This window comes from Manacus candei, unplaced genomic scaffold, assembly GCF_025592945.1.
Source record: "Manacus candei isolate 608988 ecotype Guabito, Panama unplaced genomic scaffold, ASM2559294v1 h1tg000050l, whole genome shotgun sequence".
NCBI lineage: Eukaryota > Metazoa > Chordata > Aves > Passeriformes > Pipridae > Manacus > Manacus candei.
This window is the reverse complement of record NW_026138098.1, coordinates 14,624,109-14,637,767: the sequence shown is the minus strand read 5'-3', so window position 1 is coordinate 14,637,767 and position 13,659 is coordinate 14,624,109. Positions and strand designations below refer to the sequence as shown.

The 13,659-nt window shown below is 61.4% G+C and overlaps 1 protein-coding gene across 1 annotated transcript; it reads right to left on the bottom strand.

Annotated features, from left to right (window-relative positions):
• Nucleotides 1-204: 204 nt before the first annotated feature.
• On the bottom strand, nucleotides 205-13,599 carry PPRC1 (PPARG related coactivator 1). The gene is made up of 14 exons (XM_051799947.1): nucleotides 13,426-13,599; nucleotides 9,620-9,760; nucleotides 9,332-9,478; nucleotides 8,783-8,899; nucleotides 5,663-8,405; nucleotides 5,205-5,258; nucleotides 4,755-4,815; nucleotides 4,302-4,387; nucleotides 3,338-4,136; nucleotides 1,705-1,878; nucleotides 1,471-1,534; nucleotides 1,145-1,266; nucleotides 837-988; nucleotides 205-555 (listed from the first exon to the last, which is right to left on the bottom strand). The coding sequence occupies exons 1-14, from the start codon at nucleotides 13,564-13,566 to the stop codon at nucleotides 452-454; spliced, it is 4,905 nt and encodes a 1,634-aa protein (XP_051655907.1). The 5' UTR covers nucleotides 13,567-13,599; the 3' UTR covers nucleotides 205-451.
• Nucleotides 13,600-13,659: the final 60 nt, after the last annotated feature.

Genomic DNA, 13,659 nt, shown 5'->3' with positions numbered 1-13,659 from the left:
AGGCTGTCACAGTGACAGTCGCAGGCTTGATGACCGCAGTCCTGCCCCACTCTCCACAGACACCCCACTCCTGTGCCCAGACCACAACATGTTCTATGCCTCATGGGGCCAGACCACAGCAGAGTCCTCGGGGTCCTGAGGGGTCACAGCCTGAGTCCATGCCTGGGAATGGCCCATGCAAAGGAGGAGACAAAGCGGTGCTGCTGTTTGGGTATCCACATTTATTATACGTCTGGGGCAAGCCCAGGACTACCACTCGCCTGGGCCCCTCCAATTGAAGGCCAGTGACCCATCCTCCTTAAATATTGGTTATAAAACAAATTTCTTTTTTTCCTTTTTATTTTTTTTAAAAACCCCGTCTCTCTCTCTCTCTCTCTCTCTCTCTCTCCACTTTTTTTGCCTTTTGTATTTGAGTATAAAAGCAGGGGCAGGTGCTCCACCTTGCCTGCCGCTACCTCCGCAGGCTGCGCTGTGCCTGCCGCAGCAGCGTGTCGAAGTCCAGGGAGTCAAACTTGCTCTTGATGGGAGCCGGGTCAAAATCCTCCCGGTTTGAATCTGGAAGAGACGGAGAGAGGCTGCCTTGAGCCACTGACACAATTCTGCCCATCCCCACAGCAAACTTCTTCTCATCTTGCTTCACGTGACAGCGTCTAGACCCAGAGTTGGGCCAGCCTCCATCACAGCGCTGGAGAGACAGGGAGCCCCCATTCAACTTCCCTTCAGTACAGGCCTGTATGTGGCCCTGCTGCCAAACCTGAATGACACCAAGGATGGGGACCCCCTATAACTCGGGGAAGGAGGTGCCAATCCTTCAACATGGAGGCTGCACGACTCACCCAAGTCGGCGTAGTTCCTCCTGCAGAACTGCCGGCGGCCGCCGAAGCACAGGTCAAAGGGCTGCTCATCTGGGCGCCGCAGCTTGTGCCCGCTCTCGATGGCAGCAAAGGCTTCCTCGGCATAGCGATAGGTGACAAAGCCATAGTTATCCCTGACACCGGAGAAGAAGGAGGATGGAAATCAGCAGCAACGCGGTTACAAACACATTTGTCCCCCCTTGGTCTGCACTGCCCCCTTGAGTAATGGGAAAAGGGCCAAGAGGAGCCATCCCTGGGAAGGGGCTGACCCACATCCCCATAGCTCTTACCCCTCAGACCGGAAGTGCAGGGTGCACTCCTCGATGTCCCCAAACACAGAGAAGCGGTGCTGCAGCTCTGACCGTGTCATCCTGCTGGGGATCTTGCCAATAAACACAACTCGACGCTCCTCCTGCAGGCAGGGATGGCCCATCCATGAGCAGGACCTCTCCCACGGAGCACCCTCCCTGCATAGCCACCCACCACACCATGCCCTGGCCAGGCAGGGCCTCCTGGCAATGCTGCCTGAATGCTGCATCACCGTGGCTTTCTGAAGTGACAGAGAGTGTGGATCCCCAAATCTTTAGCCCCATTTTCCCAGCCCTCCAGCACTCACTATTGCACGTTCCTTCTGGAGGATCCTCTGCCTTTGGTAGTGGTCCTGTGCATCGCAACTGTATCTGGCAGGGCAGAAACCAAACACATGAGCTAAGGGATCATGGGGGTCAGAAGAGAGTGATCCCAAACACAAGGGAGATACTGAAGGAATGGGTCCATTCCTGCCCAGGACACAGGAGGCTGGGAGAGGGGTTGGGAAGAACTCACAGCCCTGCAGGGTGGCCATGCTCACCTTCTCCGCCTGTTACTCCTCCTGCGGGGTGAGGGGGAGCGGGATTGGCTGTGGGATGTGGACCTGGACGAGTAGGAGGATGTTGATGATGAGGATGAGGACCTGTCACGGGACCTGCCACATGACCCACAGCTGGAGCGAGAGGAGGAGCTGCGGGAACATCTTGAGCGGTATCTGGGGGAAGCAGAGACACAGCTGAGCTCTCCCCACGGCCAGCACCACGAGGCTCCAGAGATGAAAAACACCTCCATCCTCCCCACAGTATCCAGCACCCCATTTGGACAGGACCCATCCCCAGGATGAACTGGACTGTGGAAACCTCTGCCCAAGATAGCCAGAGCAGTAACAACACTACAGAGATATTGCTCCACTTGGCTTCCAACACCGCAGAGAGAAGGGAGCAGGCTCACAGCAGGTACAGCCCCTGAAGAGCAAGAAACAGTCCCATGGGAACTGTGAAGCACAGGATTGCAACCAGGATGGCCCGGGGGGGGTTGGGACTGCTGTGCTGAGCCCTACACCATGCACAGGATGACATTGGAGCCATCACATCTGTGTCCCATGCAACAGCTGGGTGAATGGAGACTGCAAGAGCTTCCCTGGCAGGGTCAGGTAGAGCTTAAGGGCAGCAGGACCAAAACCTCTCTGGGATCAAGCTGTGCTGCCTCCAGTCAGGAGCCCAGTCCATCTCCAGCCATGCTGCCCAATGGTGGCCCCTGCCATAGGCAAACCCAGGCCTGGCGAGGCATGATGCCTGGTACTGCCACAAGTTCTCCTGGAGCACAGCAATTCAGGATGGCACAGTCCACAGGGACATTTCTCAGCACTAGGCCAGCTGCATTTGCTGGAAAGCCAAACCAGATGTGTCACTTGACAGTCCCCAAGCTGCACAGCCCTGGGACATGGTACTATATACCTCTTTTCCAGCTCCAGCCTCTGCGTTTACTGGTCATCAATGGAGAGGTCTTAGTTGGACAGGCCCCTCACGCCCAGAGATGTCTCCAGAACTGGCTGAACACCCAGGAAAGGACAAGAGAATCCCTTTGCCAGCTCCAGTGCTTCCCAGCCCAGCTGGGACAGGCTCTGCTTCACTCAGATGCACAAGGACTCCAAAACAAATGCGTCCCACAGAGACCAAGCTGTCCCATTTCCCTACATAACCACCTCCATAAGGAGCGCAGGGAGCCCCTGAGGCAGCCAAGCCAGACGGGTTTTTCCCTGCTTGCCTCCAGCAGCTCCCTGGAGAGCTCTGCTGCAGCTCCTCTCATTTTTACACCTAGGACTGCAGCAGCCTCATAGCACAAACACAAACACCTGCAGTAATACCCCAGAAAAAGCATCCAAGAGCCAAGATGCAGCCAAGAACCCATGTTCCAGGAGGAATAAGGAATCCTGGCTCAGTGGTAGCTTTGCAGGCGCACCTGCCCAGATATGGGGTTCAGCCAGACACCCACAGGCAGGGTGTCACAGCAGCTCCCACAGCCTCTGTGAGCCAGGCACCCCTTCAGAAGGGCCACAATGACAAAAAGGTCAAAGCCATCAGGTAGGACCATAAAGAGGTGCCTGGGCACCTGCAAAAGACCAGCCACCAGACAACTGCCCCAAGAGAAGCGACAAACAATGCACAGTTTACCTTCGCCACCGCTTGGGGGGTGGGGAGAATGACCGTGACCGGGATCGGGAGGACGAGGATGAAGATGAAGACGAGGACTCACTAGCTCCATCCGAACTGGAGCTGAAGGAGCGGCTGGCACGGCTCCGGCCAGCCCTCCAGCTGTCAGTAGAGGGGCTGGGTGAGTCCTGGGGTCTCCGGTAGCAGCGCAGGGACCTCTTGGCAGCAGCATGGCTGGGCTGGGCACTGGGAGTCCGCACCCCCTGGTCCCGGCATGGGGATGCAGCTGGAGACAGGAGCACCGAGGTGGGGGGACTGCTGCACCTGGTGGCGGCCTTGTTGGGGATGGTAGTCCGATAATCCAGGGGGGCTAGGCAGGCCGTCCCCACCGGCTCCTGGATGGGCCTCACAGTGGTGGGGGGAGCTGGTGGGGTGGGCTCAGGTTGGTCCAGCGTCCGTTTGGTTAAGGAGGAGATGGGTTTGATAGTTATGTCCCGGTGGCGTTTGACATTCCAGCGGGAGCCGCCCTTGGCAGGGGGCTGTGTGCCAGTGATACTGTTGCTCTCCGGCCGTGCCACAGCTGGGATGCAGTAGTCATGGTCTCCAGAGCACACGTGGTTGGGGGCTGTGCCAGTGGGGGCCAGCACCACACTCTTCCCCTGGATCTTGTTTGGGGGAAGTGGCTTGGCTTTCATCGGCTTGGCTGTCTTCTGGGACCCTTCCTGGGATGTGGACCCAGGCGACTTGGCCTTGGCCAGCAGCGAGACAGCAGGCAAAGGCTTCCAGAGCTGATGGGGGGGCGTCGCTGGGGGAGTGAGGCCTGTGAGAGTACCAGAAGGCTTTCAAGAGCAGCCCCTTGATGCAACCTGCCCAGCTGGGCTCCCTCATGGCCAGGCCTCCCTCACTCCCCAGGCTGTCTCCCAGCCCCACAACAGGTCTGCCAAGACACCATGGGCTCCCCTGCTTTATCCCAGGTATTCGTTACCTGCCACATTGGCCAGCTCAGAGGCATGCAAGCCATCCGGGGGCTTCCTGTCCTGCTGAGTCTGTCCATCCTGCTGGATCTCAGGCCTGAAAAAGGGAAAGGAGCTTTGTCAAATGTGGCAGGCAAAGCCCAGCCCCAGTCCCCACACCTGGGGCACCCATTCAAGCTGCACCAATGGCCAGTCCAGAGGGACAGAGGATCCAAGAGAGCTGCAAGGACAGAATTTGCACAGCCTGGTCATGCTCATCATTGCTTCTGATCATTGCTTCTCCCACTCAGTGCCAGCTCTGGCCCCAGTCCAGCAACGAGCTCATCCCCTCCTGGGCTGGTACACACAGCACAGTTCACACCCTGCCAGGACTTAGAGCTGTCCCATGCCCCCACCAAAAGCAAGACTCAGCACTCTGCCAGGCTCCACACTGGGGCACCAGCTGCCCACGTCTTGGTACTCACCCGGAGCTCCCTGTTGGCTTCCTGTCCTCGGGGGGCTGCACAGGAGTCTCCTCCTTCTTGGCTAAAAAGAGAGCAGGTAGGTGAGGATGGTGAGAGGCCAGGACTGGAGGACAGGGGACACACAGAACACCCCAGGCATAGACAGGGAAGAGTTTCACAGAATCCCAAACCCAGCTCCCTGCAGAGAGGAGCTGCACATCCCCTTTCATTCACAGACTCTTCACCACCCCCTTGGTCACCGTGGGGACCCCTGGCCACTTTCACAGGCCAAGAAAGAGGTGGAGGCAGAGACACCCCCAGGACAAGGCACCTGGCCAGAGTAATACGAGCCCACAGGCAGCAGCATCACAGCCCCTCCACTCCCACCCCACCACAGGGAGCATGGGCAGCCCAGAAAGGCCAGCACGGCATAGAGGGAGCCCCACAAGGGACGGCAGGCTGCATCCACACCTTCAGACTTCTCAAACTGCTCCAGCAGGCTGGACAGGTCGGTGGCTTCAATCCCTGGGCCAGGGAGAAAGCACAGCAAGTCAGGTCAGCCAAAATCCTCCTGGCACCACAGGGGGGCATCCCAACCCCATCCTCCCCCAGCAGCAGCCTTCCTGGATGATGGGGCAAGCGTTTGGGAGAAGCAGTGGCAGAGCCTGCAGCAGCTCTGTGCCTCCTGCAGCAAGGACAGGAGCATGCAGTTCTGCAAATCCAGGAGGGACCAGTTTGGGCACAGCCAGCCCAGACCATCCGCTGGAGGCAACATCCTAGCAGAGCACTGGGAAGAGACTGCAAGTCCATGGGCATAGCTTTGCCACCCTCACCACCAGAAGTGGAAGGAATTGGTTCTGCTGCCAGCAGCACTGCAGCCTCACTGGCTGGTGACACTCAACCCATGGCCCCACAACCTTCCCACTCACCGATCTCGCTGATGAAGGCTTGCACAATGTCCTTGCTGCTGTCACTGGGCTGTGCCGGGCTGAGGAGCGGCTGGTGCCTCCACGGCCGCACAGCGGGCGCCTTGCTGGGCAGGCTGCTCTCTCGACATGCTTTCAGTGGTGGTGCCACAGCCTGGGAGGTGGATGTTTGGCCAGGCAGCTCCTGCCCAGCAGCTGCCTTAGGCTCCAGCAGAGCTCTCTCCACTGTCCCCTTGCCCGGCCCTACAGCCTTCTCCGTGGGGCAGGTGCCAGGGGACTCCTCAACAGGGCCAGCAGCAGGGGACACCTCCACAGGGCAGTGGATGGCAGCTGGGGAGGCCTTTGGGAGCTGGGTGGGGGTTACAGCCTGAAGCTCTTCTGGAGGCTGAGTAGGAGCAGCCTGGGGGGCTGGTGCTGCAGTAGGGACCCTGCTGGGCTGGGCAGCGGCCACCGAGGGGGCTGGCAGAGGCTGGGCTGAGGCAGGAGCCGGAGGGGCCTTGGGGAGAGAGCTCTCCCCTGCCAGCCGTGCCTGCCTCTTGGAGTCGGATACCCCGCTGGTCGCTGGCCTGGCTGGGTCACCTGCAGCCCCCATCTCGCTGGCCAGGCCAGGTGGCTGGGCAGGGAAGGCTGGTGGCTCCGGGCAGCTGAGCACAGGGGCGGCGGGAAGCTGCCCATGCAGGAGGGCTGTGCTGGGGTGGCTGCCAGCTGGGAAGGCAGTGGCAGCATGCGCTGCTGTTCTGGGGTCCCTGTATGCCAGGGCAGGCACCGGAGGTGGCAGAGGGATTCCTGGCCAGTAGGATGGTGGTGCCCACCCCACTGGGGCATAGGGTCCACCAGGGCCAAATGGAGGTGGGGGTGGCACAGCCGGTGGGGGCCAGGCCATGGTTGGAGGTGGGAGGCCAGTCACCATGTGAAAAGCACTGGAGGAGTTGGCAACAGGAGGTGGGGGCAAACCATGGCAGCCCATGGGCTGGGGGCTGAAACAGGGCCAGGAAGGCACTGGTGGGTAAAGGGTGTAAGCACCAGCAGAGGCTGGTGGCATCCCGGCAGGGGCCATCCCAGCGGCTGGGGGCACGTTTGGTGCAGCAAAAGGCATTGGTGTTGATGGGGGTGGTGGAGCCGTGGCAGGTGCCGTAGCTGAAGCCAGAGCAGTGGGAGCTTTGCCAGCAGAAGGGCCAGCAGTGGGGCTGGTGGGTTTCTCCAGGCCCTCCTGAGCACTGTCTGCATCGGTGGCAGAGCGCTTGGGTGACACCAGGCAGGGGATCTCTGCCAGCTCTGCTGGAGGCTCGGGGACGCTGGGCCACTTGCTGGCCACTTGCTTCTTGCCTTCCTGGCTGCTGCCCAGGCTGGACTGGCGGTGCAGCATGCGGATGCGGTATTCCCGCAGGCTCAGTGCCTTGGGTTTGGCTTCCTTGGGCAGGCCCTCACTCGGCTCTGCTGCTGGCAGGCTCTGGGGGGGCTCCAGCTGCACACCTTGCTCCAGGAGCTGAGAGGCAGCCTCCGAGACCCCACTGCTCTGTCCAGCAGACGTCTGTGAATCTCCCTGGCCCTCAGCCTGGTCTGTCGGGCTGGGACATGCAGCTGCTGGTTGCCCCTCCATGCTTGGTGTGGTCTTCTCCAGAGGCACCATGGTCTTGTTCTTCTCTGGGGCCACGCTCACCATTTCTGGTGATGGCACCTTCTGCAGCTCCTGCTGCACTTTCTTGGGCAGGAAGGTCCCTGATGTGCTCCGGGGCCTGCCCCGGGGTTGTGGTGCCCGCTCAGCATTCAGCTCCATCTGCCCCTCCTTCCGGGCTCGTTCCAGTTGCTGTGCCAGGAAGTCTGAGACCTGGACAGAAGGACATGCTGCCCGCTGACGGCTGGTGGCCAGCTGGCCCAGGGGCTGCCCAGAGCCAACAGAGCGAAGCCGGTGGGCCACACAGTCCCTGCCAGGCCTGGCCTGCTTGCTTTGGTCCAGCTCTGCTTTCTTTTTCCGACTCTTCCTTGCTCTCTCACGGCCCCGTCCCTTCTCAGAGCACTCGCGTTTCCCACCCACTGTGGCTTCCGTGCTGTGCCAGGAGCTGCTGTTGGGACTCCAGGCTCCAGGTGCTGCTGCCTCTGGTGGGGAGGTGTCCTCTGGGGTAGTGCAAGAGGGCTCCTTCCCAGGCAGTTTTTCCTCCTTCTTCTCCTCCACCCCAGTTTCCTGGGTTGGAGCTCCTGGCAGCTCCTCTCTATCCTCTGAGATTGATGCACTGGTACCCTCCTCTGCTCCCAGGAGCTGGAGCTCCAGATCGAGGGAGCTGGGAGCCAAGGACTGCAGGACCACAGGGATCTCCACACTCTCTCCCTCGCCAGGCACAATTTCCAGCAAGACTGGACTGCTCAGAAGCTCCTTGGCCACAGGCTCAGTCTCGGGGTCCAGGCACACAGTGAAGGTGGGCAGGCAGTATGGGTGCATGGACTTCACCAGCTCACTCAGAGACACATCACCTGTGTTGATGATGCAGGGGTCTTCGTGCTCCTCCACTGCTGCCCCAGCCTCGCTCACACAGAAATCCACAGCCTTCATGCTGCTGTCTAGCTCCACACCCAAGGCAGCTTCCTCCTCTTCTTCCTCTCCATCACTGCGCTGTGGCAGGGGCTGCTCTCGGGCCCGGTGCCAGCCCACCTTCCTCTCCAGTCTCGGGGTGCTGCAGACTTGCTTCTTTGGTAGCACTGGGTCCTCAAGGCTGTGAGCAGCACAGTCCCAGGCCAGGTCTGCATCAGTCTGGGAAGGGGGACCACAGCAAGCATCAGCTCCTGGGCTTTCACCAGAGCTCTCCCAGGCACAGACAACTGTGGGTCTGCTGGAACTCTACAGCAAACCCCTGGGCAGACAAAAAGCTGGGATGCATTTGACCCTCCCAGTATGACACAACAGAGCTGGAAACCTGCCACCCCTATGGGAGCATCCCCAGTCCCCGGCACCCACCACCTGGGGCAGACCCTGCTCCTACTGCCACTGGTGCCTTGCAAAAGCATTGCTTCTGGGAAAAAGAATGCCTGAGCCAGGTGGGAAGGCTGGGGCTGGGGACAGCAGCAGGGACAGTTATCCCAGCACCATCCCAACACTGCTCTTTCAGATTCCCCTGCTCAGGTGCTCACCTTTCCAATCACAGAGACACTGCTGCTGCTGCTGAGAGGCCTGAGAGCCTTGGGCTGCTCCAAGGCAGGGCTCTCACGTTCCAGTAGCGGACGGGACAAGGTGAGAAACTTCTGAAACTGGAGAGGAGATGGACAGATGATGAGACAATGGCAGGTTTATGCTGCTGGAAGGGACAGGCCACCCGCAGCCCCACAGTGACCACGCACTTCACCCCACAGATCCTGGAAGCAAACTCAGCCCTGTTTCACCCTCAGCATGTGCAGCTCTGGTTGGGGATGTGCTGCTCCCCCAAAGCCTCTGGCACATCTCTGGCTCTGCACAAAGACTCAAAGCGAAGGCATGGCCCCCCAGGAGTACCCTGGAGTCCTGGGGGTGTCCAGGCCTGGTTCAGCCCTTCTCTCATGTTACTAGTCAGAGGAACCATCCCAGGTTACTGGGGACAAGGGTCCTACCACCTCAGGACACCCTCATGCCAGGACCTAGCAGAGTCCTGCCTGAACATCTTCCCACAGGTTCTGGGGTCAGGCTGGCTCTGCCCTGCAACTCACCGAGGGATTCTCCCGCTCACGAGGCGAGGTCAGCAGCTCTGCATCCATGATGGTGTCGAAGGGGGACAGGATCTCATCATCTGTGCTGTCCAGGATCTCCATGATGGCAGTCAGCTCGTTCTGCATATCCAGGCAGACCTTGCCCTGCTAAAGAGCAGGGGCAGTCTCAGAGGGTGATAGGGCACAGCCACAAGACCTGGCCCTGGGGGACACTGCTGCCACTGCCACCCACATCACAGCCAGAGCCATCCCGGCCACCACATCCCGCACCCGTGTGTGAGCTCCCACCTCGCACAGAGAGAGATCCTCAATGATGGAGATCACAGAGGAGTCGAGATAGTTCTGCATTGTCCCGAGGATCTCTTCAGCCTCCAAGATGGTTTCTGCATCCAACGACGTTAAGTTCAAGTCATCCTCGAGGGAAAAGCACTGTTGAGGAGCATGGGGAGCCAGGTAAACACTTTGCACAGCCCCACTACCATTGCTGATCTCCTCCACAGCACACACGCGCTCCTGATAGCCTGTGCTGCAAACCGTGGCTGAGCACCCCCAACCCCAAACATGCAGGAGAGGCAGGTGAGACACGGCTGCAGGTCAGAAGCTGGCACAGGGATTATTCCCTCTTGCTTTTGGGAGTATCCACCCCACTGCACAACGTCGTGTGCCACTTTCAGCCCAAGACCTGTCCGGTTACCAGGATGCCTCCAACCAAAAATTTCTGCCTGATTCACTCTGCAGCTGCGTGACTGGAAAAGATGAACTGATAAAACCGCAGCCTCTGCTCAACACCACACACTGCTCATGTGGGACAGGGAGGGGACAGGCAGGCTCCCACCATCCCATGGACTGTCACGTGCTCCCCCAGCTCCGGCTCTTGGCGCTTCAGATAAGCCCAAAACCATTACGAAATTCATAACAAATCGCAGGAGTCAGCAACAGGGATGTAGCCAGCTGCCACTGCTGGTGCCCTACCCCAACACCTCTGTTGCAGGCTACAAGAGGACATGCTCTGTGCTTGCAATTCAGGACCAAAACAGCTTTGTTATTCTTCTTCCTTCAAATTCCCCGCCCCACATCCTTTCTTGTCCCTCAGCCACCTCCAGGGATGTTTGGGTAATGCTAAGTAACTTCAGAAAGGTCTCTGCACGACACTTCATGGTGCCATACAGTCCAGTGCTGCAGGAAGGCCAGGAAAAGGCATGAAAAGCCAGATGCCAGGTGAGGGCAGAAGCTGCAGCCCCTGGTTGAGCAGAGCTGCTGGACATACAGAGCAAAGCAGCAGCATAGGCATGTCACCAGCACCTCCCTCCCAAAGCTGGCTGGGATCAGGCAGCAAGCTGTCTTCCTCCCCTTGGAGCAGCACAGGGAGAATCCGGCCAGACCTTGGGGGATGCTCATCTGATGCAGCTCACCCACGTTTTATGCAGGTTCTGCTGCTCGCATGAGCCTGATCCCACATAGGACAAAATGTACCCCGTCCCTGTATAGGACCTGCCTAGCAAGCAGGAAACTGCAATGGAGGGAGAGCAGGCATTTCACTAAACAGGTGTCTCCTAGAATATGGCAGCACTCAAATCACATGCCCAAACCCCTGGTTCCTGGGGCTCTTCAGAGACTTGTTCCAATCAGACAGAGCAGGCACCTCTGGCTGCAGCACAGCCAGGAGCCCCGTGTGACCCCAGAACACAGGCATCCCAGGAACAGGCTGGGAATCAAAGCCCAAAAATCCACAGCAATGTCCCGCAGACACCCATCCCAGATCTTCCCAGCCTGTGACACGGCAGCCTTAAAGACCACGAGCCTGCAGTGGTTTGGGGCTCCGCAGCCAGTTCGGCAGCCTGGGCCAGCCTGTCCCAGGACCCTCTGCCTGGAAGCGGAGTCCACCAGTGACACCAGGACACCACCCCACTGTGCAGATCAGGCTACAAAGCAGTTTTACCGCTCAGCATCTCCAGTCCCCTCCCTCAGCCAGTGCTGGCTGCCGGTCAGAGCCCGGCGCAGAGCCCACTGGCAGCCCTCTAGGCGCAGCCTGGCTGTGATTCCTGGCCAATCCTTATGCAGATACTGGGAGGAGCGGGGAAGTACATCCAGGCTGGCACGCCCAGCTCAAGCGCCGGCGTGCAGCCCTGAGTCAGCGGTGACCGGCAGGCAGAGGCACCCGGGCCACCGGAGGAGCCAGCAGGATGGAGCCCCAGCAGCCCAGGGACACGGGGGCCAGCTGACCCCTGCCTGCTGACTGCCAGGGGGTCTTGGGGACACCCCCAGGGTTGCATGGTCCTACCCATCCGGCCACAGGGCTGGCTCTCCCCAGAGGCAGCATCTAATAAGAGGTTTCCAGCCATGACCAGCACTGGACATTTGGAGGGAGGGAAGCAAAATCCTCCCATTCAAATGGCCTCTTCCCACAGCTCCTGCCCACAGCCTGGGAGGGGAGGGAAATCTCCCAAGCCTTCTTCCACTTCCTTGACTCAGCGCTTTGCAAGAAGGAGTCCCACAGCCGTGAGTCACCAGCGAGCCAGGCTGTGTTCCCCCAGGACTCCCTTTGATCCACCTGGGGCCAGGCACCTCCTGCAGCTCTCGTTGCTTGAGCATCACTTGTGCGTCAGGGCGGGGGTACGAACCAGCCCAGCCTGCTCCTGTGCCCTTGCTCGCTCTCCTCCCTGCCAGACATCTCTGTGACCCCTAACTGAGGAGAGGCATCCCCCATGCTCCCTCTGTTTGCTTTACAGCAGGGAAGAGGGTCACAGGAACGTTCAAGGACGGGCTTCAGCTCTGGCCACACTCTGCCCAAGCAGCCAGCACTGCCAGGGAGAAGGGAGATACCCACAGCCCCAGAGCAGGTTTTGGACACGTGGGGCGCTGGGATTTCAGCCAACAGCTTGCAATGGACATGGCCTGAGCCCTGAGCATGGCCACCAGCTCCTGCGGCATCCACCCTGTGCAGGGGACACTGCGCCCGCTGTTCTGGTCCCCGGGAGAGACAACTGAGGCTCCTGCTGGTGACACGTGTGCCCGGCGTGCGACGGCTACGCCCCGAGCACAGGGCGGCCATGCCCCGGGCCGGCTGCCAGCACCGCTCTCACCGGGCCCGAGCTGCCGGCAAGGGCGCGGGGGGAGCCCGGGAACTCGGGGGGCTCCGCCCGGCCGGCGCGGCACAGCCAGAGGTTGCTCCCTGGATTCCTCAGCTTCTTTCAGGAAGCATCAAGCGGGAACACCCCTCCCTTCCCCACGCGCCGACCACTTTGCCCGCGACGGAGAGGGGCAAGACGGGCTCGGCATCCCGCTGTGCGGGGTCGGGATGGGGGGGTGTCTCCCCCGCAGGAGCACCCTGGAGGGGGGCAGAGGCGCGGGGCTGAAATCCCAACAAATGCACAACGCAGGCACCCCCAGGTCCCGTCCAGGGATGCTGCATCCCCGTCCACACAGCAGCGCACCGGCACCCAGCGCCCAGACCGGCGCCGCCAGGTCCCACCGAGGCCACTGACAGCGGTGGCGGCGGCAGCGCCGCGCCCCAGACCTGCCCCGGCGCCAGAGCCACTTACCCCCGGATAAAGCCCCGCTTCCCGGGGATAACCCCCTGGTGCGGCTCGGGGAACCTTCCCCTTCCCGGAGCCCACCACGTCCTGCACCCTCGGTACCAGCAGGTACGGGTGTCCCAAACCGCCCCCTCCCTCCCCGCTCCCCGCAGCCGCAGGTGACACAGGGCGGCGCCGGGACGGGGGGACCGCGGGGGGATGGTTGGCCCGGCGTCCCCCCGGTTCACACTCCTCAAGGCCGAGGCGTCACCTCCCGCGGCGGGCACCGGGCCCCCCCGCTCCATCGGGTCCCGGGGCCGCGGTGCTGCCCCCCCTCCCCGGGGTCTCCAGGCGCCGCCACCGCCCCACCCGGTGGGAGAGCCCCGGACGCCCCACTCCTCGGCCCACAGAAGGGGCGCCCCACTCCGGGTGCAGCAGAAGCGCCCCTGGCGCGCGCTGACCCCCCGCCCGCCACCAGCGCGCCGGGCCCGCTCCCGGCACACGTGGTGCTGCCGCCGCGGGAGCCGCCCCGGCCTCCACGTGTCACGGCGCGGCCCGGCACGCGCGGCCGCCGCTCACCTGCAGGGGGCTGCCAGCGCGGAGAGGCGGCTCGCGCAGGGCTCCGCCGCCCGCCAGACCGCGCGGAGCGGCCGCGGCGGCAGCGCCGCCGGTCCTGGCCCCGCTGGCTGCGGGTGCCGCTCCGCCCCGCCGCGCCGCCATCTTGGCGCCTCCGCTCCCAGCGCGGCCACTGCCGGGCGCGGCACGTGACCGCAGCCCGCCCCTCACTACAGCTCCCGGCGGCCTCCGCGTCGC